Source organism: Lutra lutra, chromosome 2 (assembly GCF_902655055.1).
Source record: "Lutra lutra chromosome 2, mLutLut1.2, whole genome shotgun sequence".
Lineage (NCBI taxonomy): Eukaryota > Metazoa > Chordata > Mammalia > Carnivora > Mustelidae > Lutra > Lutra lutra.
Genome location: NC_062279.1, coordinates 176488361 through 176510587, shown reverse-complemented (window position 1 = coordinate 176510587; position 22227 = coordinate 176488361). Strand labels below are relative to the sequence as shown.

The following is a 22227-nucleotide window of genomic DNA, read 5'->3' as shown; positions in this document are numbered from 1 at the left end:
GCGATGGCAGATTTCACAGAATTTGCTTGTTTTTAGCAGCACAACTTACAAATCTGGGACAGAGGGCCAGGGAAGGTCCATGTGTATTGTGGGAAGTTCACGGCATCAGAAGGAAGCCTCTGTTCTGCAGCAAATTTCCTGGTTCAACAATGGAGAAAAAAAGCCCTCAGTGAAATGACTCTATGTAGACAGTGAGAGGGAACATTGGAGAAGCGCTAAGGACAGTGGCAAAATCTAGCGACTTCAAGGGGTTGGCTTGGTTCTCTCTGGCCAGTGCTGGAAATGCTCCAGCATTTGGTTGTATCAGATAATTTCCACTGGCATTTGCAGGGTCTCTCCTGGTGACTGTGTGTCTCAGTTCAAGGAGTCTGAATCCTTCTGTGGAAGGCAATTCCTTAGTGACTCCTACTACCAGCTGCTAAGTTCGATTTGCCTTAAACAGCTGACCTCAAAAATGGAACAAGATGCATATGCAAACATGCTTCACGGCCATCATCTGACTACGTAACCCCAGACCCGAAGCTACAACGGAGCGAGCCTGATTCTCTCTTCCCCAAGTCTGAAAGCTGACCCCTCCTCCCTACCCCCCAATTAATAGAGTACAAAGTTGATTTGAGTATTTTATTTATAAATGTACATATACTATAAAAGCTGTTGCATTTTAGACAACTTTTAATTTTTCTTTTTTTTTTTTAACTATTTCTCAGAGGCATTTTAGAATAAATATTTTTAAATGAAGGTTAGTATAACTGATAGAGAACATTGGCCCACCCAGAGCAGTAACACCTTTCGGACGGACTCACATACGAGGTGGATCATTTCAGTTTGTTACGTCTTACACTGTGTATAGATAACTAGAATAGGTCTTGCATTAATAACACTACGTAGAAAGAATGAGGAAATGACATGGTTTGCTAGTTAGTGAAAAACAAAGGGTTACTCATTTTTTCTTAAGAAAGAGAAAGGACTAGCTTTTGGAGCATGAGGGGAAAAAGTCATATATTTCCTCAGGAAAATAAATCACTCACTTGCCTCATCTGCTTTTTAAACAAGCGCATTTCCATCGTAGCTCAACAGAGCAGAGCTCCACCCCCCCCCCCCCCCGGGATCTCAAGGATTATTTGAAAAGAAATAGATCATACTCGCTATGCTGCATTGGAAAAAACAAGATCTAGTCTGCCCGAGATGCCATGTAACAGACTCCAAATGAAATAGAAATCAAGTATAAATAGAAACAGTTGGCAATTAGAATTTAGAAAATGTTGGAGATTATTCTGTGCTGGTGACTATTGTTCATTATGGGAAAGCACATTTCGCAGCTGGAGAATGGGGCTTTATTTTTCTTGACTCGATTCAGGCTTCAATACATGTACAATGAGGCTCACTAAGAAATATGTATAAATGGGTTTGTGAAACCAGATGAGAATGTGCATTATTCATATAGTCCTTACATAACAGATGGAGTTACACATGTAAAAAGTATTCTATAAAAATCGGTTATGAATGATCATATTGTACATGTTTTGTGCATTATTTGTGGCAAAGTACTCTGCTAATATCATGCAAAGTGTAAACATCCACATTATCAAAATATTTAATAAAACATGCAAGTGGTTAATCAAAATATTGAACTTAATCTGTACATTTTCAAAACTTTTAAATTTTTTTTCTATTTTTCTTTTTTTTATTTTTATTTTAATTTTTTTTTTTTCCTGTAAAACAGCAAACACCTCCACGAGAAGTCTTAGTGACTTGGAAGTGACTTCACCTCTCTTCAACATACTGTGTCCAGAATTCATCACTGACTATGTGCAACAGCTTCGCATTTTCTAAGGCACAATTTTTTAATGAAATGATGTGTAAATTCCAATCTAACAACAGCTCTTCCAAATGACAAGATGGTCAAACTACCTCCAGTGGCTGAGGGAATTTCTGCACTTACATGGAACCCGCATGCAGAGAACAGTCTAGCATGTAAATAAATAATTGCTAGCCCTACTCAATAAGACACAGGAAAAAAAAATTATTGCTTACATAAACAGAAAAACATCTACTTAATCTCCTTGTATGACTACATTAACCTATTAGGAGTATATCCATGGTCTACATTCACAAAATGTCATCTTCACTTATTTGCCGTCATTTTAAGGCAGAATAAATAGTTCCCCTTTCCCCAGTCTTAAAGAAAAACAGCCTGGAGATCTAAAACGTGATGCTTTTTAGTAACTGGAGTCCTTTCTTGGCCAGCGGAAACTCATCACACAGGGCATACAGGAAGCCGGCTCTCCACAAGAGCTCCGCTCTAAAGTTCTAGAATTGTCGACAGTCAAGAGGGTTGGTGATACAGGAGAACGGGAGAGGGCAGACGTCCACTGCGGTGGGCCGGGCGCACTATGAGTTGGAAGTTCTTCTTGCTGATCGCACGTCAGTGGCTCATGATGACATATGTCATTGGGTTCTAGGAGGAGGGTCTTAATGCTTTGCTTTAGACACCTTTGGGCCCTCAAGAAGAACTTGTAGGCAAGGATGAGCCCTAGTCACACTTCATGATGGACTGATCTTGGTGACAGCTTCCAAAGGCCTCACACGGAGTCTCTTATTCAATCAACAGCCTGAAGAGAAGCAAGCACCAAAACCCTCCCGGCTCTCACTGACTCACCACTCTTCTGGAGATAAAACTTCCTCACAGATTTTGGTAAGAACTTTGGAGACGATGACTGAAATATTTCCCTATGGTTTCTTCCTACCCTTGGGCAGTGTCCCCACGGAGTAAGTCTAGCTGATACTGCAAGGGTTCGCTTTAACGGACCAGCCTTTATGAATGACAGAACTTCCAAAGCACACAAAATCTAATACTAACGGCACAATAATTTATTGGTAGGACTTCCACCTCCAAAGGTAAATAAGAGATGTCTCGGGATTACAGTATGTATTATCAGACTAGCGTCTCTGCGTTAAAAACAAGTTATAGCTCAGAGCTCTATGGTGTGATTTTTAGTTTCTGAAATGCATGAATGCTAGGCTTCCATCTTAGAAGACGACACATCTCAAATTGGCATGTCTTGCACTTTCTGCAGCTCAATTCTGTAAACAAGAAGTGTTTAATTCCTAAAAATACTACAACGAAACAAGTTTATTGCCTCATTCATCTCAGGAACTCTCAGAAAAGAGAAGAACCCATTTGAAACCATGAGCCTGTTGGCCCACGGTAAGACCTTCGTGTGAACTACAGGATCACGACACTGTATTTATTTGTTTGTATATACTGTGCAAATGCAAAACCAAAAGAAAACAAAAATCAAAACCAAAACGGAAAACCAGGAAGAATGCAAACACTGTGCTACAGAAGAACAGATACCATCTTTTAGAACAGCCTTTCTGAAGTTAGATAAACACCAAGGAGCCCCCACACTTGGGATTTGGTGAAATGGTCGCCAGGGGACACCCTCCAGAAAGAAATGGTGAGTGATCTGGAAGTTTGAAAAGCACGTCACAATGTTGTGGGCTGGCCAGCACCTGCAACAAAGAACACGGGGTAGTATTTGGTTAGAGGACACAACACCTCTTGCCTCAGGGCACTGGTAATGACCTCTGCCCAAATCTCTTCTCCCTCTGAGGGGGAGTTTGTCCCCCTCTGCTGCTCCAAGTGTGGCCCAGGGAAGAGAAGTACTGGCATCACCAGGAGGTGGTCAGACAGGCACTCCTGAGTCCCATTCCAGAACGTAACAAGGAGTCCTGGGGATTCATCTGCCCTGTCAAGTTTGGTTGAAATCCTGTGGATTTCACCCGTAAGCCAAATGATCTTCATTAAACTCCCTACCTTGTCTTCTAGGGGCAAATAAGCAAGAAAATATTCTCTCTTTTCTGGTCCTTTAGGTTTTGGTTTCTAGAAGAATAAATACATTGCAACCAGAGGCATGTGACATGGGATCTACATATGGACTCATACACATTTGCTAGATTTAGTAAATAAAAACACAGAACACCCAACAAAATTTGAGTTTCAGGTAAACAACAAATTAAAAAAATATATATATATATATTTTTTAGTATAAGTATATCCCATGTGATATTTGAGATATACTTGTGCTAAATCCTGACCATGGAATCTTTGGGACCTATAGTTACTAAAAAAAAAGATCATTGCTTATCTGAAATTCAAATTTAATAGGGCAAAAACATTCTAATGGGGGCATCTTCTATTTTATCTGGCAACTCCATCTAGAAGGATGGTTTGGGTTCCGTATTATCTGCTGAAACCTTCACAAAGTTTCTCTTTCATTGGAGGCACTAGAGTTGTAATGAGGCAATCGCAACACTGGAAAAGACCCTGGAGATTTTGCAATAAATGCATTTCACCAGAATGAATGACGGAACAGACACAGAGACACAGTCACCCAATACCCAAGCACAAAAGGCATGAGTTAGCCACGTGATGGCTTGATTTGTGGCAGGTGATTTGTTTTGCACTTCCATTCCCATTTACATATGAACTTAAAAACTGTTTACATTGCTTTTAGGAATTGCATTTTAATATGCTGTTATGCAATTTCTCCCCTCCAACAGAAAAATTTCATTTAAATGTGACTAGTTACTTGAAGAAAATAGGATTATATATCCAGGCTTTATTATTCCACACAATGAAATCATTTTGTTTCACTTAGAACGCCAATGATGTAAACCATCCCTTCCATCTACCCATCCCCCACCCAACTCATATCAGAATCAAATAAAAAAGAAAGAAAAATGATTTTTTAGCCATTTCTTTCCATTCTGACTTTTTTTTAAATTGCATCTGGGATATACTCAACCAATTCAACTATATTTATACTTCTTGAGCCAACTATTATCTTCTCCACTGATTCACATTTAAGCTAATATATTTGTTTCTTCTGACACCAAGAAAGAAATGAGCACTATTCTCAGATATGCTGGTCATTGTCCCTGTCATGTGTTAAGTAAAGTTTAGCCCCAATATAATATTAATATCTACCTGGAAAAATAAACATGAAAGAAGAGTTAGGAAAAAACAACTGGAAAGAAAGTAGTCATTATTACTCAATATGAAAATATTAAGAAGCTATAATAATTAAAACTATTCAACACTTGAGAATTAGTAGGTTAATAAGACATAATAAAACATCTAGAAATAGATCAAAATACCTATGGGGAACTTACTTTATGAGAAAGCTGGCATTTCAAATTAATGAAAAAAAAAAAGGGATTCTTCAGTTAAATTTGCACAACTTGTAACTGGTGGGAAAAAAGTTTGGATATCTATTTCAGTTCTTGTCCCAAAATACATTTGTGATGATCACGTAGTTACATGTGAAAGAGAAAATAAAGAAATAATTCTGGGAGAAATCCCAGCTAAATCCTTGAAGTAGTGAAAGTTTTTCTAAGCAGGACACAGAACCCAGAATCCAAAAAGGAAAGAATAAAAAAAGGTATGTTTAATTACTTTACATGAAAATCTTTTCTATGAAAAAAAGTTCACAAAGTAGAAAGACCTATGACAACGGCAATAAGCAACAAATATAAAATCAAGGGAAAATGTCTTTACTTTAAAAGAACTACAAATCGGGGCACCTGGGTGGCTCAGTGGGTTAACGCCTCTGCCTTCGGCTCAGGTCATGATCCCAGGGTCCTGGGATCGAGCCCCGCATCGGGCTCTCTGCTTGGCCAGGAGCCTGCTTCCCTTCCTCTCTCTCTGCCTGTCTCTCTGCCTTCTTGTGATCTCTGTCTGTCAAATAAATAAATAAAATTAAAAAAAAAAGAACTACAAATCAAGTATTAGCATGGTTCCATGGGCAAAGGATAGAGAAGAAAGATACATTTTTTTAATAGCAAAAAAGAAATAGAAATGGTCCATAAACAAGATGTTCAAACTCACTTAAAGACATACAGGTCAAAACAATGCAATTTTCCCTTCCCCATGCAACACAGTGGGAATTTAAAAAGTCTGATGTGATCCAGAACTGACATAGCCATGGAGAGAGAAAGAGGCTCTCTTACGGACTTTGCAGGGAGAGTGCACTTTTCTGGAAGATAATTAGACAAGTTGTCTGAAAATTTTAAAAGCACATGACTGTTAACTCAGCAGTCCCAGTGCTCAGAATCTACCCTACAGAAATGCTTTCGACTGTTTCCGAGGACGTCTGTACGTGGATGTCCACTGGGGCCTTTACCAGAACATATTAAAACACTGGAAACAACTGAAGTGCCCATGCACAGAGAATAGTCTGAAATTACGGCAAGTCCACACAATGGGACTGTATTCAGGTATTAAAAAGCCATCTAAAAGCATGGGGAGAATGAATGTTATATGAGAAAATGACCAAAAAAAAAAATTGCCATAATATATAATTAAATTAAACACAAGAGCAACAAAAGTAAAGGACACTATGTGATTATCTTCGTGAAATAAAAAAAAACAGAACATAGGCGGGTAGATGTATCGCACACATATGGGGTGTGTGTGTGTATGTGTGTGTGTGTACACACATACAAATGTACATTCTAACCTTCTCTCTAAGAAATAATTAGAAAGTGATTACAGTGGTTAATTTTGGAGACTTTCACTTTTAATTCGGTGTGTCCCTAAACAACCCTGTTTTCTAACCTTATACCATTTATAATTTTATTGACTCATTCCTTTGAATGTCTATAGACATCATCTAGGCAGAGAAGTAATATGCCTTCTTGCTTTCTTCTTAGTATCCAAAGAAAAAAAAATTTCCTAGTATTTTGTATAAAATAAAAAATTAAAAAATCATGTTAGTCTACCTCCAAATCACTTTTTTTTTATCTTATGAGACTATTATAATTTGTAACCTCATATAGGTGATTATAACTCCATGGTTCTTGTCTTTAGATTTGGAATTAAAAGCAGTTGAGGTCCTTTTTATTTGTATACACAAGAGAAAATTGCTGGCCTAGATCCAAAAAGCTAGTTTCCAAAAGAAATGACAATTAATCACCCACTCTCAATTAAAGTAAAAATCTGGATGAAAACAGGTTGCTGTAACCCAGACGTGGGCTCAGGTTTGTTCTCTGTGGATATCCTTCAAGCACTTTAAATTATGAAAGAAATTCAGATTTCCAGTACAGTTCAAATCTGGCTCAACAGTCCTTCAACCTAAGAGCACCCTCTTCTGGTTCCATGAGTCACATTCACCTGGTTCATTGAGGTTGAGAAAAGTATTATTTGTACAAGAGGATAGTTAAAATCACTTTGGAATATGGGAGAAGAGGGCTTAGTTTTCCATTGTAATGTATAAAAATAAGCAAATAAAAATCCAGTTTAAATAAATATATTTAATTACTATATATATTATAGATATATATATATATACTTTTGGATCATACATGGTATACTATTTCATTTGTTGCTCATTTTAGTTATTTTTTACTATCTATACCATATTTTACATGTATAACACATAGCATAAATTCATATCAATATTATATACTACATACATATAATTATATAAGATTAATATCTATAATATAATATGTGGTATACATGGTTCCATTTTGAGGGCAGCAGCTCAAAATTGGGAATTGTTTTGACTTTAAGTCAAATGTTTGTCATAGATCAAAACCACCTGGGTTTGATCTAATTCTTATTTCCTACAATTTTATTAAAAGAGGCATATACTTCCCTAACTGACTAAATTTATAGCAATAAAACAACTTAATTTCAATTTCACTCTTCAAATCTTCAGTCTTGCAGATTTAAAGACCCATGTAAAAAAGCCTAAAGATGTTCTTTAACTTACTTTGAGAAATAAGATTCTTGAATTTCAACTCCTCACCTCCATTGTTTTTATTTTTATTTTATTCAATTTTTGAAAAGATTTTTATTTATTTATTTGACAGAGAGAGACACAGCGAGAGAAGGAACACAAGCAAGGGGAGAGGGAGAGGGAGAAGCCGGCTTCCCGCTGAGCATGGAGTCCAATGAGGGGCTCAATCCCAGGATCCTGAGACCATGACCTGAGCTGAAGGCAGAGGCTTAACCCACTGAGCCACCCAGGCGCCCCTCCCTCCATTGTTTTTAAAGGAAGAATTTCTTTTTATTATTTATTTATTTATTTATTTATTTATTTATTATTTTTTTTTTAAAGGAAGAATTTCTAACTGATGAATTTGCTGGAAGTCTCCCCACCAGAAGGACAGTACCTCGGAGATGAGCCACTGGCTGGCTATTTGCAGATTTTCTAAACAGCAGCTGGGCAACAGTGCCCCCTGGTGCCCTCAAAACCAACGTGAACTGTCTACAGTAGGAGACCCAGACACAGGATTAGGGGCCGACTGCTCAAATGAGCTTCAGGGCCCCAGAGACAGGATAAGCTCTGTTTATGTACTAAGGCATTTTGAAGGAGTATGGGGCAGGGATTCCAGAGAAGTAGAACCCCTCATCTTGGCTCTAAAGGAACTTGCACGTTAGCTAGCAACAAAACCAGACCGTGTCACACAACTCCTGACTGTAGGGCGTGCAGACATTGAGGACACGGTGCTTCAGTTGATGAACACTGGAGAGCCATTCTTCACACTGACACCATCCCAAGTGGTGCTGGCTTTCTAAAGATATGCCTCCACAAATGAACAGTGTTTCACAGATCTTGTGTCTTCCTTCTATCTCCCCAAAATGTCTATGGTGAACTCAAGCAACATCTCAAACTTGGTTTTACCTCCCTGGTGTATTAACGGATAAAAATAATGTTTCTGGATAAAAAGAATTTGGCCACACTGTAACAGTAACTTCCAGTAAGAAACAAGTGGTGAATACAGGTTATTTCCTTATTGTTTCTTTTCCCTACGTGCTAATAAATTCTACCCTCAGGGTAGGTGTGTCAATCAATGAGGGAACAGCTGAATTTCTAAACTGGGTCCTGTAGAAGGCATGTGACACACTCGTCTCAAGGTATCCTGTGTCTGCCCCCTGGTACTTACTTCTGGATCGCATGTAGCAATCATTACAGTTCAGAAGACCATTTCGAATCCTAACATCCGTCCCACTCACTGCATCTCCAAGCTGTCCTTTACAAATCCCACACTGTAGGGCAGAAAGAACAGAAGTTATAAGGTGCACAAGGACTCATTTCTTTATAATGCTTAGTTATGGTTCACACAAGTACGCAACAATCGCTTCTACAACCTCCACATTTGTTGAGCATCTACTATATGGAAGACGTTGTACCAGAGCTGACTCACAGCAACAACACACTTGTAGCATTTTATCCTAACTCCTTGCATTTTACAGAGAAGGACACTGATTCTAAGGCTCGCTGACTTGTCCAGGATTGTAGAGCTGGTAGGTGGTGTCAAGTTGACCCCCAATCAGGATGGAACAACCATTCCAAACAGACGACATCCTAGTGGTTTTAAATAAACACACGGCCAATGGGTTATCAATTCAAACTTGATAATTGTGAATAATCTTGAAATGCTTTCCATTACCGTTGGCGAGTTCTGCCAGATCAGAATGACTAGGAAATGGCTCACCTCACATTTCCACACTGAAAGCAGTAACGCCCACTGCTACAAATCCAGCAGGAAAAGAACACCTTTCAGCACAGTCAGCCTGAGGAGGCATTGCTTAGAACGGACAAGGTGGAAACAGAGGTCGTTTCAGAGGCCAGCCTTTTGTGGCGGGTTGGGGGGATTAGAACCCAGCTCCAAAGAGGACCAGCCCCAGATTCATTCTCTGAGGTCACCCAGCGGGTAGAGGAAAGCTTCATCCAAATTATGTTATAAGCTCCACTGACTTCCAGGGTAGGGGGTAAATCTAAGAGGCGATCTGCCTTAAAGGGTCAGATCAGCTCTAGGAAGTGAATCATTAGAGAGAATAAAGGCTTTGATAGCTAAGAAGGCCAGTCTCCTCTCCCTTGAGAAACCGCGAAGACTCTTTGCCGTCTGGATTATTTCAAGTTCGGGGAAAGTCTCTGAGAACAAACCGTGGTATCGGAGCACATTATCTTGGCATTGCCGGGAATTAAAAAGTATATTCTTTGAGCCTCAAAACACTCCGAGACAAGTGGGGCTATACATCGTCTAGCTTCATTTTACAATGAGAATATTGATCATTGGAGTCTAATTAAGGATCCATATTATGTTCTACTCACGGTAAGTCCTGTTTTGCACTAATTACTAATATGACTAAATTAATAATTTTGGGACTTTACTTGCTTTCTCTTAGCTTATAGGTAAAGTGGGAGTTATTTTAAACCCATGCAAGTTTACTTGATAGCTGAAGACACTACCGACAAAGGAACAGGACAAAATTCGAGAGAAAGCACGGTAGCTTGGTGAAAAGAAAGAAATGATTCTTACTCAGAGTTCAAGGGTTTAGCTTCAACATAAGATATTAACTGGAATTGTGTCCATGAGTTGGGGGAAAAGAAAAAAAAAGAAGTGCTGATAGAGTCCCAACTTGTCAATTTCATAATAAATGAACTAGAAGTGGTTCACCTCCTTACTGGTTCACCTCCCCCCTTACTAGCAGGAGATGTGAGACTAGGAGCGAGGCCTCTGCATTTTCAGCGAATTGGTCAATTCCTTCATCTCTGCTAGGTTCAGAGGAAATCACGGTGAGCTGGACAGATACGGCCCCCGCCCTTAAGGAGGGGATGGTGTGAGGATGTGATAATTCAACAATGAAACAAGTGAGTGGTAAGGACCAGGAAAGCCTCTCTCTAAGGACTGTAAAGGAACTGACGTCGTCTGGGGGTCAGGGCAGCTTCTCAGAGGGAGCGATACTCAATCCATGATTACGCACAAAGGCATTCAGAGATCTACGAGGAAGCAACTAGCTGTTAGCCACTTAACTGATGGAAAATCTTCCATTCAAAGATAACCTTTCTGTGAAGTCACAAGAGTGTCAGAAGCGGAAAAGATGCTACATTCCAGACACGCTGCACAAATCCATTTTGCTTCTTCTAACCTGCCGTCCCAGAGGGACGTGTGAGAGGAGAGTTTCTTCCTGAAGGGTGGGCTGGCTCTATGAACACTTCTGTACAACCCAGAGCGCCTGGCCTCATAAGCAGAGCCCGTCAGGATTTCCGGGAGGAAATTTCTCAGCACAGAATGATGCTAGAAGATGCTAGAACACATACCTCAGAGAGGAGGGCGGGCATACGTACCCTAAAGCACTGGATGTGGAAATAGAGATGGAGGGTCTCGATGATCATGGCGGCTCCTTTGCCCAGAGGGAGCCCACAGGACGAGCACAGCTTCTTCCCGCTGATAGACCTGGGTTTCAAAATATACGGAGTAATAAGACGTTCATCTAGAGTAGCTGGTCAAATGCACTAACATGTAGCCTCAAGCAAAAAAAAAAAAAAAAAAAAAAGATGGATTTTAACATCTTAAATATAAGATGTATATATATATATATGATATAGATATATATCTATATAGTATAGGATATAAGATATAAACCATGGATGGTTTATATCATGAATGCAATGGCAATTACTGAACTGATAACGAGCAGGAATTAAGCATCAGATACAAGTTGCAAGCGGCCTGTTGGACCCAATACAACAGGCCTCCGTCATGGCACAGAATTTGGGGGATGTGTGTGTGTGTGTGTGTGTGTGTGTGTTTCAGTCATCTGTTACAGGAAGTCTATGTTGTGTCGATTCAACCACGTTGAATCTGGAAATGCCTTGAAATGACTCAGTGTACTTCCCCTATGTTTTCTTAAGTCCTAAAAGATAATCCAATTTAGCTTTACTAAGGCTTCAGTATTGCTTTAGGATTTTCTATCATTGGGGTTCATTGGCCCACGAGGCATTTCTTTTTACTTATTAAGAAAAATTGTTGTTGTTTTGGTTTAAAAATAGAGGCAATTGTCACGAAGCCCAATAGGTACCAGGCAGACGTGGGACCCATTCTCTGCTCCGTCACCAAGTTCTATGATCGGGTATAAGGAATCACGTTTAAAAAATGAGAGGATTGGATTAGATGGTCTCCACCTACACCCTCTTCCAGTGCAAACACTCTGGGGCTCCATAAACCAGGCACTTGCCATCTCTCTGAGTTGTAAGTGCCTAGAGAGCACAGGCTGCGTCTCCCCCATCTCTGCCCTCCCCCAAGCCCCTACTATAGGGCCGACCATCGGACTAGAACCACACCCTGCACACTGACACAGGGTGAGAGCACTAGCTGGCCTCCTCTCAGACAGCTTCCCCACACCTGAGATCAGATCACAGTGATGCCCGCTGTCTGGAAAGCTCTTGGAATCACACAAGAAATTTTAAAATATGCAATTTCATTCAAAAGCCAACAGGGTACAGAGGAACTGAAGAAACAGAAAGGAAGACAAGAGAAAAGAGGAAGAGTTGCTCCGAGCAAACTCTGTTTATTAGGATTTCCCTCTTATCTGGTAGTAAAATGGAATTTCTAAATCAAAGAAAACCTCTGAGTTCCCACTACTTTGGTCTTTCCAGTGAATGAGAACTCAGGCAGCTTTTAAGAATATCATGGGGCCCGATTAATGCCAGAAGCAACTGTAACAGAGCTTGAGTGGGGGAAAGGGAAGGATGAAGTTTCGTTGCTAGTCCCTGCCTGGGTCCCCGTTAAGAGCCAGCAGCAAACCCTGCCCAGAAGGCCCGGCCAAACTTGAAGGGAAAGGCGCCAGCTGAGGAGCCCAGCAATTGTCTGGTGGATTTTATTATTAGATTCTGGGTTCTGCACAATGTAATTAAAGCCCCATGGCCACAGCCGTGCCAACATCATACACTTGGCTTTTTCTATCATGGGCTGAGAAAATCTGCAGGCAGATAGGGGATGTGTTCTTTCCTCCTGCCTGTGTGTGTGTGTGTGTGTGTGTTTAGGAGGAGAGGCAGGTGAACACATCTCTCAGAATCATCTGGCAAGCACTAATTTGGTTGAAATCATGCTCGGCAGGCACAAGGTGAAATCAAGCAGCCTCAGAAAGGCTTTCTAACCTCTTGTACCTGTTTGGTGATTGGCCAGGAGGGGTGGGAGAACAGGGGGACAAGTGCCCAGCCTGGAAAGTCTCTCGAGGGCTTTTCCTGTAACACGGTAAAGGAGCCAAAAATTATGAGAAGCGAAGAGAAGCCCCTCCCACAAGAAGAGACATTCTGGATGAAAACAAAACAAAACAAACACTCCCTTGACAACAAAATAGAAAACAACAGCGTGTCCTAGTGGTAATTTTTTATGAAGAACAGACATAGTCATTCCATCTAGCAAAGCCTGTATGTGCATTGGCTGCGTAATATCAAAACCAGGCTGGCACGGTTGGACAGGAAGACACAATATCTTTCTAGTATTTGTTATTATTATTTTTTCCAGGAACGTTTCTAGTTGACATTGCATGCTGGGTTAGATATAAAAATCATGGACTGGGTGGGAAGGGAGAGATGAGTAGGGATATAGGTAAAAGCTCTTAAAGGAGCCCAGAGCTAAGGGCAGAGTGTTAATGGAGATATTTTTTTTTAACGAGGTGGCTTCTACCCCTACCAGTAATTTCATCATGGGTACAAGTGATTAGGGGTAATGTTCAAAACATGTAATAACTGCTAGGTCATGAACATTGACACAGCAGAATGGCCCCAGCCAGAAGCTACTGCAATGGCTTGACAGGTGCTCTTGGTGTCACATGAGATTTGCCTGTGATTCAGCCTTGCTCTGCAGTGGCATATGAGCCTTGCCCGAGCTCTTGCTTTTAAGAGTTTGTTTCATTTGTGAAGAAAGGGACAGAACATGGAAAAGAAGGAGGAAAGGAGAAATGCCAACAGACAAGTGAACGGAGCAGTAGTCCCTCTGGCTTCGAACTGCTTTCTGAGAGACTCCCTAAGCCCCTGCCCACTCACACCTCCCTCCTTAGGCAGAGCTTGTCTCTTCCAGAGTATCAGATTTTCATGTGATACCCTAAAGTATAAGCACATTGTCTTTAAAAAGGTTGAAAATCCGAGCAGTAACTGAGAACAATAATGATTACTTCTAGGTGATTTTACCTTCTATTGATTTTGAGTCATCGGGACAGATAGTAATAAAATAGGATACATGTAAGAGGAAAGGGGAAATGGTTCAAACACTATATTGAGGAAAAAAACTGTTAAAATGATAAATAAGGTAAAAAGATGAATTTTTGAAACAAGCCATCATCACCATCACCACCACCAATGTCACCAACGTCACCACCACTATCACCACCGTCATTGTCACCTCCATCACCATCGTCACCATCACCATCATCACCATTGTCATTGTCACCACCGTCACCATCACCACTGTCACCATTAACACCATCACCATCCTCACCACAGTCGTCACCACTACCACCACCATCACCATCACCATCACCACCATCATCACCACCACCACCACCACCACCACCACCACACCACCACCACCATCACCACCACCATCATCATCACCATCACCCATACCATCACCATCGTTTGGCACTATCAACACCACCACTGACATATATAGCACCTATCATTTGCCAGGCACAAAACCCTATGAGGTAGGTACTAATATTATTCACATTTTACACATGAGGAAACTGAGGCAGAGAAGGATTAAGTAACTTGCTCAAAGTCCTATGCCAGCAAGTGGAAGAATCAAAGTTTAAATCTAGGTCATCTGGTTCTAGGTAGAATGATTGGTTAACATATCATGAATGTTATATATTTTAAAAACTGGTTACAAGGAACCTCTTGTCCAAATATGATTTTATCTAGGAACTATGGTTTCATTTTGACTTCCTCCACCACCTAACCAGTCAAGTACTTTGGATAAGTTATTTAATTTCCCTGAGCCTCAATGTCCTCATCTCTAAAATGGAAACAAGACCCAGTAAAGTTACTGGAAGAGTTCAGTGAATTAACATATATAAAAAGGGACGAGATATGTAAACCCTTCAACACAGTGCCTATTATCTATTGAAAGGCTTAAAAAATGATAGGAACTATTCATATTGTAAAATAATATGGTTTTTAAAAAATAAGAATATAACCTGGGGTAGTTACTTCATGGGAGTGCATGTAAATGAGAGAAAACTTTTCCTTGAAAGAACATTTGTCAACAGGCTCTGAGACAATTTAACTCACTTAAATAAATCACTTATGCAACAGGCCTGCAAATTCTTGTTTTGTTTTTTTTTTTTTAAGATTTTATTTATTTATTTGACAGAGAGAGATCACAAGTAGAGAGAGAGGCAGGCGGAGAGAGAGGAGGGAGCAGGCTCCCTGCTGAGCAGAGAGCCCCATGCGGGACTCGATCCCAGGACCTGGGATCATGACCTGAGCCGAAGGCAGCGGCTTAACCCACTGAGCCACCCAGGCGCCCCTACAGGCCTGCAAATTCTTCCCAAATGTTTAGATTTGTAGGCTGAAGACATTATCAATTACAGATTGATAAAAATCAGAGTCCATATTTACTTGCCAGGAAGACTGTCTCAGACATCCATAAATACTTATTTTCTGATCACTCAGGGTCAGTGGACAAGAAGCACAAAAAGACTGCTGACATCTTGCCATCTCACACTTGTTTCCCATTCTTAGTCAATAAATTTCAAAAAGCAAAGGAATTCCACATCCATCTTATTTGGCTACTCACTTCCGTCTTTCACCCGGAGATTCGATCTGATGGTTAATGTTTTTATCCAAAGGGAGGGTTTTTGGCTTCACATCTTCTAGAATGTGCGTCGATGGGTTTGATACCTGCTGACTCTGGGATGGATCTGAGGCCGAGGAAAGAATAAAGAACATAAACTTTATTGTAACATCCCCCTAGTGCTCTGTATGTCTTCTTTCTTGAAAGCACTAATGCCCGCTGGGATCTCACCGTGAGTTCAGTAGACTGTGGGCCCACAGTGGTGGGAGTCTTTTCACTGTGCTGTTTGGAGTAAGCTACAAGAAAGGCCTGCAGCCAGTAGAGTTCATACCTGTCTGAACCACGTGAGTGTGGGGTCTTCTAATAATTTCATTATTGGGTTTCAACACCCATTCTTACCCTGAGCTAGCTGTGAGTTCATCCCACAGTGTAGGGCCCCAGTTTCTGTATCCAACTGTTGGTCCTGATGGCCTCCTTCCCATACAGGATTCTTAGAATGAGCCAAGGCCCCTTGAGTTAGGCTGCTGAGATAAACAAATATATATTTCAGAACAGAGATGAAAGCAATAGAACTAAACTTATCCTATCCCTTAGGGCATGGAAATACCTAGTTACAATATGAAAAGAGAAACGGGACTAACGAAATGTTTATTCTTTTCATTTTAAACCAGATTTGAAGTACTGGAGAATCCTACACATTTTCATTATCCATCAATTTACTAAGCTCGAGAAACCATTATTTCTGAAGTCTTTCCCATCTCCTAGTCCATAAAGGTCTTCATTTCTGATCATTTCAAGGGATACCAGAGCCAACTGGAATCTCCCAGATGTTCACAGGAGAGGACTTATGGTAGAAAATACTTGGGCCCCACAGGTTTGGGCAGCCCATGAGAATTCACTGGCCTTGCAGTAGCATCTGTGTGCAAGAGAAGGAGAGGAGGTTTAAAAATGTTTAAAAATGTTCAGAGTTTCTGGAGATAACAGGGACTGTCTGGAGAAGCAGCAAAAATTCATGTATAATCCTGAGCAGCATCATTCAAATATTCCTGACCAGTGGCTTTTGTATCATGAAACTGGAAAGTTCCTTTAAATAGTGTTAACTGGAAACAGATGGGCTATATCCCAAAGGCTCTGCAGACTCTGGGCATGGGCCCGAAGACCCCATGGCCACAATCCACCCAGTCTTCTGGCTGATGGACATGGAAGAATTCTCACAGCAGATCCTACCAGAGGGGCTCCATTCGCAGCCAAACTTTCAAATTGGACAGTCTTTGAAAATGACTCTAGCCTTTCACGTCTTTGGGGCTCTCTGAAGATGCACCGTGTGTGTACACACGTGTATCTCCGCACACTCGTGTATGTGTATGTGTGCATATGCTTGCACACTTGCCAATCTCTCTCTGGTATCTCAGGGCCCCAAAAGCAAATATCTGGCTCATAAAGAACTTGCTGGTGGCAGCATACTGCCAATTTCTGGGATTCCGGGGGTCCCTTCTAGGTTAGGCCCAGGGTGGCATCAATAAGCCCACTATGCCCCATAGCTACAACCAGATTCTGCTCCAGTTTGAGCTAGCTCTGAATGATCTAGGGGTTTCTGGGTACGTGGTTTGGATCTCCTATGGTACATACTAGAATCCATGGGGTAGGATGATTATCCACAACCAATCATTTGTAATCCTTTACAGGATAACAAATTAGTTATCCTTTATACTGTCACACAGAATAAATGTGATTTCTCACAGCTCAGAGGATACTGAGAGTAAAGTCCAGGTCCACGGTCAACCCACAGTGGGTAGGACCCCAGGATCTCATTTCAACCTCTATCCCTCCGGACACATCAACCATTTCAGGTGAATGACAGTTAGATCTGGGGCTGTGAAGTGACAATGTGCTCCTCTGATGATCTATACTACCTCCCCTCACTTAAAAAAGATTTCACCTATTTAAAAATAAGGTGATTTATATTCAAGAGCATAAAGACTGACTTCGGAGATATTAGAATATGTTTAAGCAACACGTAATGTATTACCAGAATGATAATTTCAAAGCTGAATATGATTTGCATTAGAAATGGGTACCCTTTCTGGGGAGCTAACAGGCAGAGTCTGGCTTTGCTCATTTAGAAGGACATGCTGGTACAGTTCATACCTGCCAGCTTCCTCTGGTGGCCAATCTTCCCGAGGGTTATGCAATAAATCACTGTTGTCTCCCTGGAGTGGCTTCCTCCGTCTTGTCTCTTGTTCTTCCTCTCGACCATTTTCCAAGTCCATCTTATTCTAATTGAGAAAAGAAGGATAATATTGAATATTATGTATTTACTGAGAGAGAGAAAGAATGCACGTGGGGGTGGGGGAGAGGGAGAGAGAGAATCTCAAGCAGACTCCCCGCTGAGCACAGAGCCCAACTCAGGGCTCGATCCCATGACCCACGAGATGATGACCTGAGCCGAAAGCAAGAGTCAGAGGCTTGAATGAAATGAGCCACCCAAGCACCCCTGAGTATCATTTTTATTTTTTTAGTTTTAATTAATTAATTTTTTAAAAAGATTTTATTTATATATTTGACAGAGAGAGAGAGAGATCATAAGTAGGCAGAGAGGCAGGCAGAGGGAGAGGGGGAAGCAGGCTCTCCGCTGAGCAGAAAGCCTGATGTGAGGCTCGATCCCAGGACCCTGAGATCATGACCCTAGCCAAAGGCAGAGGCTTAACCCACTGAGCCACCCAGGAGTCCCCTGAGTATTTTTAAACACATTGGATAACACTCATCTCTGCCCATGGTGTATTTGAAACATTTTTTCAATCACACTGCCTACAGTGTAAAGAATAATTGTCCAAATTAACTGAATAGTAAGTGCTTTCCAACAATTTGAAACCAATGTGTAATCTGGATCTCTCTTAAAACTTATCACGAAAGAGAACTGCTCAGAAAGCCCACCTTGCGAAGTAAAACAAAGTCCTAGGACTGTTCAGTTAGGAGAAATGGCTCTTGTGGGCCCATCGGTTTTGTTTGGTTTTGTTTTGTTTTTAAATGCAGATTCCAGACTATTCCAAGTCTTGGTATGACTTTTGTTCAATAGCTCCCCAACCTTATTTGGGGGATATGGAGGTAGACCACCCTTTCTCTGCTCTCTCCAGCCCTTGAAGACACAAATAAGTTTCATGGGGAATTTTAAGAGTGGTTTAGAAGCAATTTCCACGGAGGCTGGTAGGGAGTGCATTGCTGGCTACCATCCAGGGCAAAGGGATGCATGGTGTGGCGGAGAGGAATACATGTGTGTTGAATGAGTGAACGATGGGCTGTCAGAGGCACATTCCAGCAAATGCTCCACTAATCAGGACCTCTCCAGCCAGTGCAGGGACATTATGGTTGCTAGGCCATGGGAGCAGATCTGGCCCCAGTAATGATTTCACTGCTCCCCAGGAAATGACTCTGGAGTCTGACCATGGCAGTGACAGCACCATGGGGTACAATGGCCACACAGCAGCTGATGCAACTCTAGGGCAAGGGTCAGTCCTGGATTTAAACTGGTGGAAAACTTGAGCTTGTTGTTTTATACTTTTTAGGTTTATTTTTTTCACAAATTACTTTTAATCTATGGTCTCACCATTTTCCCACTGCCTTCAGTCACAGAGGAGGATGTAGATAGTTGGTCTGCAGAACTTGAAGAAAGAGTAAATGGAACCACGGTGTCTTCAATTATTTTGCGCTCCTAAAGGGAAAGACAGTAATTAATGGAAGGGGGAAAAAAGAAAATAAAATCACATTTGTCAAGAGAAAAATTCATTAAGGAGCTTAAAGAAAAAAAATTGGATTATGCGCAAATAAGCAGGGCACTAAAAAAAAGGGGTCTTATTTTCTAAAAGCATGTAAATCAGAATGTACTTTCTATGGGCAATGATTTAGAAATTAGCATTTAATTTGGAAAAACAAAGTCTTTGCAAATTAGTCTGATTCAAGAAGCCTAATTAGAAATGCTTTTAGGGATCAGATTAGGCACAACAATTACTGAAGATAAATTCACAACAAAATTAATCATAAACAAATTTTAGCTAATACGCATTAAATGTAGTTCCCTTCTAATTCTCTAATGTGGTCTGGTTTGTTCATCTAAAAAAAATAAGTAAAACAAAACCAAATTCTCATCCCTCCAAATCTCTTTAGTACAATATAGTGAATGTAGTTGGTAAGGATTCACTTAGCCCCAACATCAAAATTGTCCTCACAAAATTAATTCACTACTACCAAACATGCTTTCCTCAAACACAAAAATAGATACTTTCGTGTTATCTCTTTAAGGTAAATCAAGAATGTGACTCTCTGACTAGAAAACAGATAAAATTCTATTGTCTCCCTTGACCATAACTCAACACGCCCTTACCACAAATTAAATTTGGGGGAACTGTAGTCTTTTAGAGCCTACGGCTCTTTGAAGAAGTTGACAGGGCTCTGGTGTAAGGAGAATGAGACACAGCCATGTGCATACATAAACCACAGACCAAAAAAAAAAAAAAAAAAAAAAAAAAGCACCAATAAACTTTGAGGAATCAAAACCACAAGTCAAATTCCTTCTTGGGAATTTCCTACCTCCTCATAGTATCTGCGTTCCTCCTCTTCCACCTCCTTCTGGGCCTTTTCCCACTCTTCTTTTAGCTTGTTCTGTTCCTTCTGGTATCTCTCCTGTTACAGAATTTCCACAGATGGTTCCTGAACTGACATCGCGTACCCCACTGGGACACTTCCTCCCCTCTAAGCCACCGTATACAATACATTGCAAGACAGTTCTTCATTTTGCAACGTTCTGAGTCTAATCCATTCATGCTCTAAAAGGGGAATGGTATTTTGTGGCGCTCCAACATGTTAGGAACATAACAATCCTAACAGAGAACACTCTTTTCTGTTGTTGGTGTGTTACAGATTTGTTCTCGAATCTATGAGTAGATGTTTGCTTATGCAAAGAGAAAAGACAGACTGAAAGACTCTAAGATCTTCCTTAACTTGGCTTTTGTCCTGGGACGGTAGCTTAAACCAATGCTTTGTTTCTACTGGGCCCTTTGGAGACGAGTTTTGCCATTTCACTAATGGAAATAATATGGCTACTGAGAGAGTCTGATAGAAGAAAAAACAACAAACAAAACCTTGTAGGTTTACAAGTTGGACAATGCAGAAAGGTCTGGAGTAGATAAGATAATTAGCTGAGTAGCTGAATTACTCTTTGCTTGTAGCCATTCTGTCAAAATGGAATCTTCCTAGGTTTCAGTAACTTCTGAATTAACAATAGATTTTAAACAGCCATTAGAAGGCTACAACATCAGAACTGCGGCACTATTTCCGGAAATAGTACAGCACTAGTCACCACTTCTGGGGGAAAAAATACTCTGAATAAGGATGGCTTTAAAATGTGACTGGAGTCCTTTGGATAGCTGACTTGAAGAAATGGATAAATGGAGGTTAAAATTCATGCTTAAAGTGAGAGCTGACACCCGGGTGCCGTGGGAATGGTGTCCCCGACATGACAGAGACAGAGGCATCACGGAAGTACCACACACAGTCAAATGTTTTCGCCTAATTATTGTCAATCCTCTCTCTGTCTTTTATCCTCCTAGGGAAGGCACTGAGATTTCCACCAGGTGCGACCTGTTATGTCATTATCTTAGGAGTAAAAGGGTTTTATTGGGATTATCTGAAGCCTGGTGTTCCTATTAATGCTCTAGAAAAACCATCATTGGTCAACTCATGGCGGGCTTTGAACTCCAGGTAAAAATCTTGTTATCAAAACCTAAGATATTGGGGCACCTGGGTGGCTCAGTGGGTTAAGCCGCTGCCTTCGGCTCAGGTCATGATCTCAGGGTCCTGGGATCGAGTCCCACATCGGGCTCTCTGCTCAGCAGGAAGCCTGCTTCCCTTCCTCTCTCTCTGCCTGCCTCTCTGCCTACTTGTGATCTTTCTCTGTCAAATAAATAAAATCTTAAAAAAAAAAAAAACCCTAAGATATTATAAAGTTTCTGAGAGGGACTTCAGGGGTCTTTCAGAATAGAGGAAACAGACTCTCAAACTTAACAAAAGCTGAAAAACAAGCAAACCTTGGGTTTCTTGGTTCTGTGAGCTCATATTCCAGGTTCTCCCACCCCAAGAGGATCAATGGAGGTGATCCAGGGAATGAAAGAGGCTGTATGTCTGTGCCACACACACACACACACTCCTCGGTACACATGCGTGCACACACATTTGCACACACCAGCGTACATACATGCATACCCAATACAGACCCCTGCACACACCAACACACTCACACAAATGCCTTGTCCCAAAGCCCACAACCCTGCAGTGTCACACTGGGTAACAATTTGGTGGGACAAAAATATATCTGTCTCCATCAGTAACCAAGGTCACCTTTCAGGGTATAAACCACCACCATGTTTGTCTTCTTACTCTGTGGACTTTCTGACTCTGACCATGTAGTTGGGGAATAGGCATCTGGTTTTCAAGGGACTAGCAGATGGCCAGGGCTGGTCTGGGGTCTCCCAGTGGACCCGAAGTCCCAACAGCCCCGGGACTTTGCTGAATCTGGTTGGTATTTACCCCTTGGCAACTGGGAAAAGCGTTAATTAAGCCTCACTGGCAGACCTA

General features: G+C 41.1%; 1 protein-coding gene across 1 annotated transcript in view; it reads right to left on the bottom strand.

Moving 5' to 3' along the window:
• Nucleotides 1-1098: 1098 nt before the first annotated feature.
• The window catches only part of LIMCH1 (LIM and calponin homology domains 1), a 326061-nt gene continuing 304932 nt past the window's right edge, over nt 1099-22227 (bottom strand). Inside the window, 9 exon segments of the mRNA XM_047719180.1 lie at nt 1099-3516; nt 8959-9061; nt 11148-11256; nt 12969-13046; nt 15604-15727; nt 16000-16121; nt 17749-17876; nt 19205-19309; nt 20185-20277. Of these exon segments, the coding sequence (XP_047575136.1) occupies nt 3491-3516; nt 8959-9061; nt 11148-11256; nt 12969-13046; nt 15604-15727; nt 16000-16121; nt 17749-17876; nt 19205-19309; nt 20185-20277 (888 nt within the window). The 3' untranslated portion in view covers nt 1099-3490.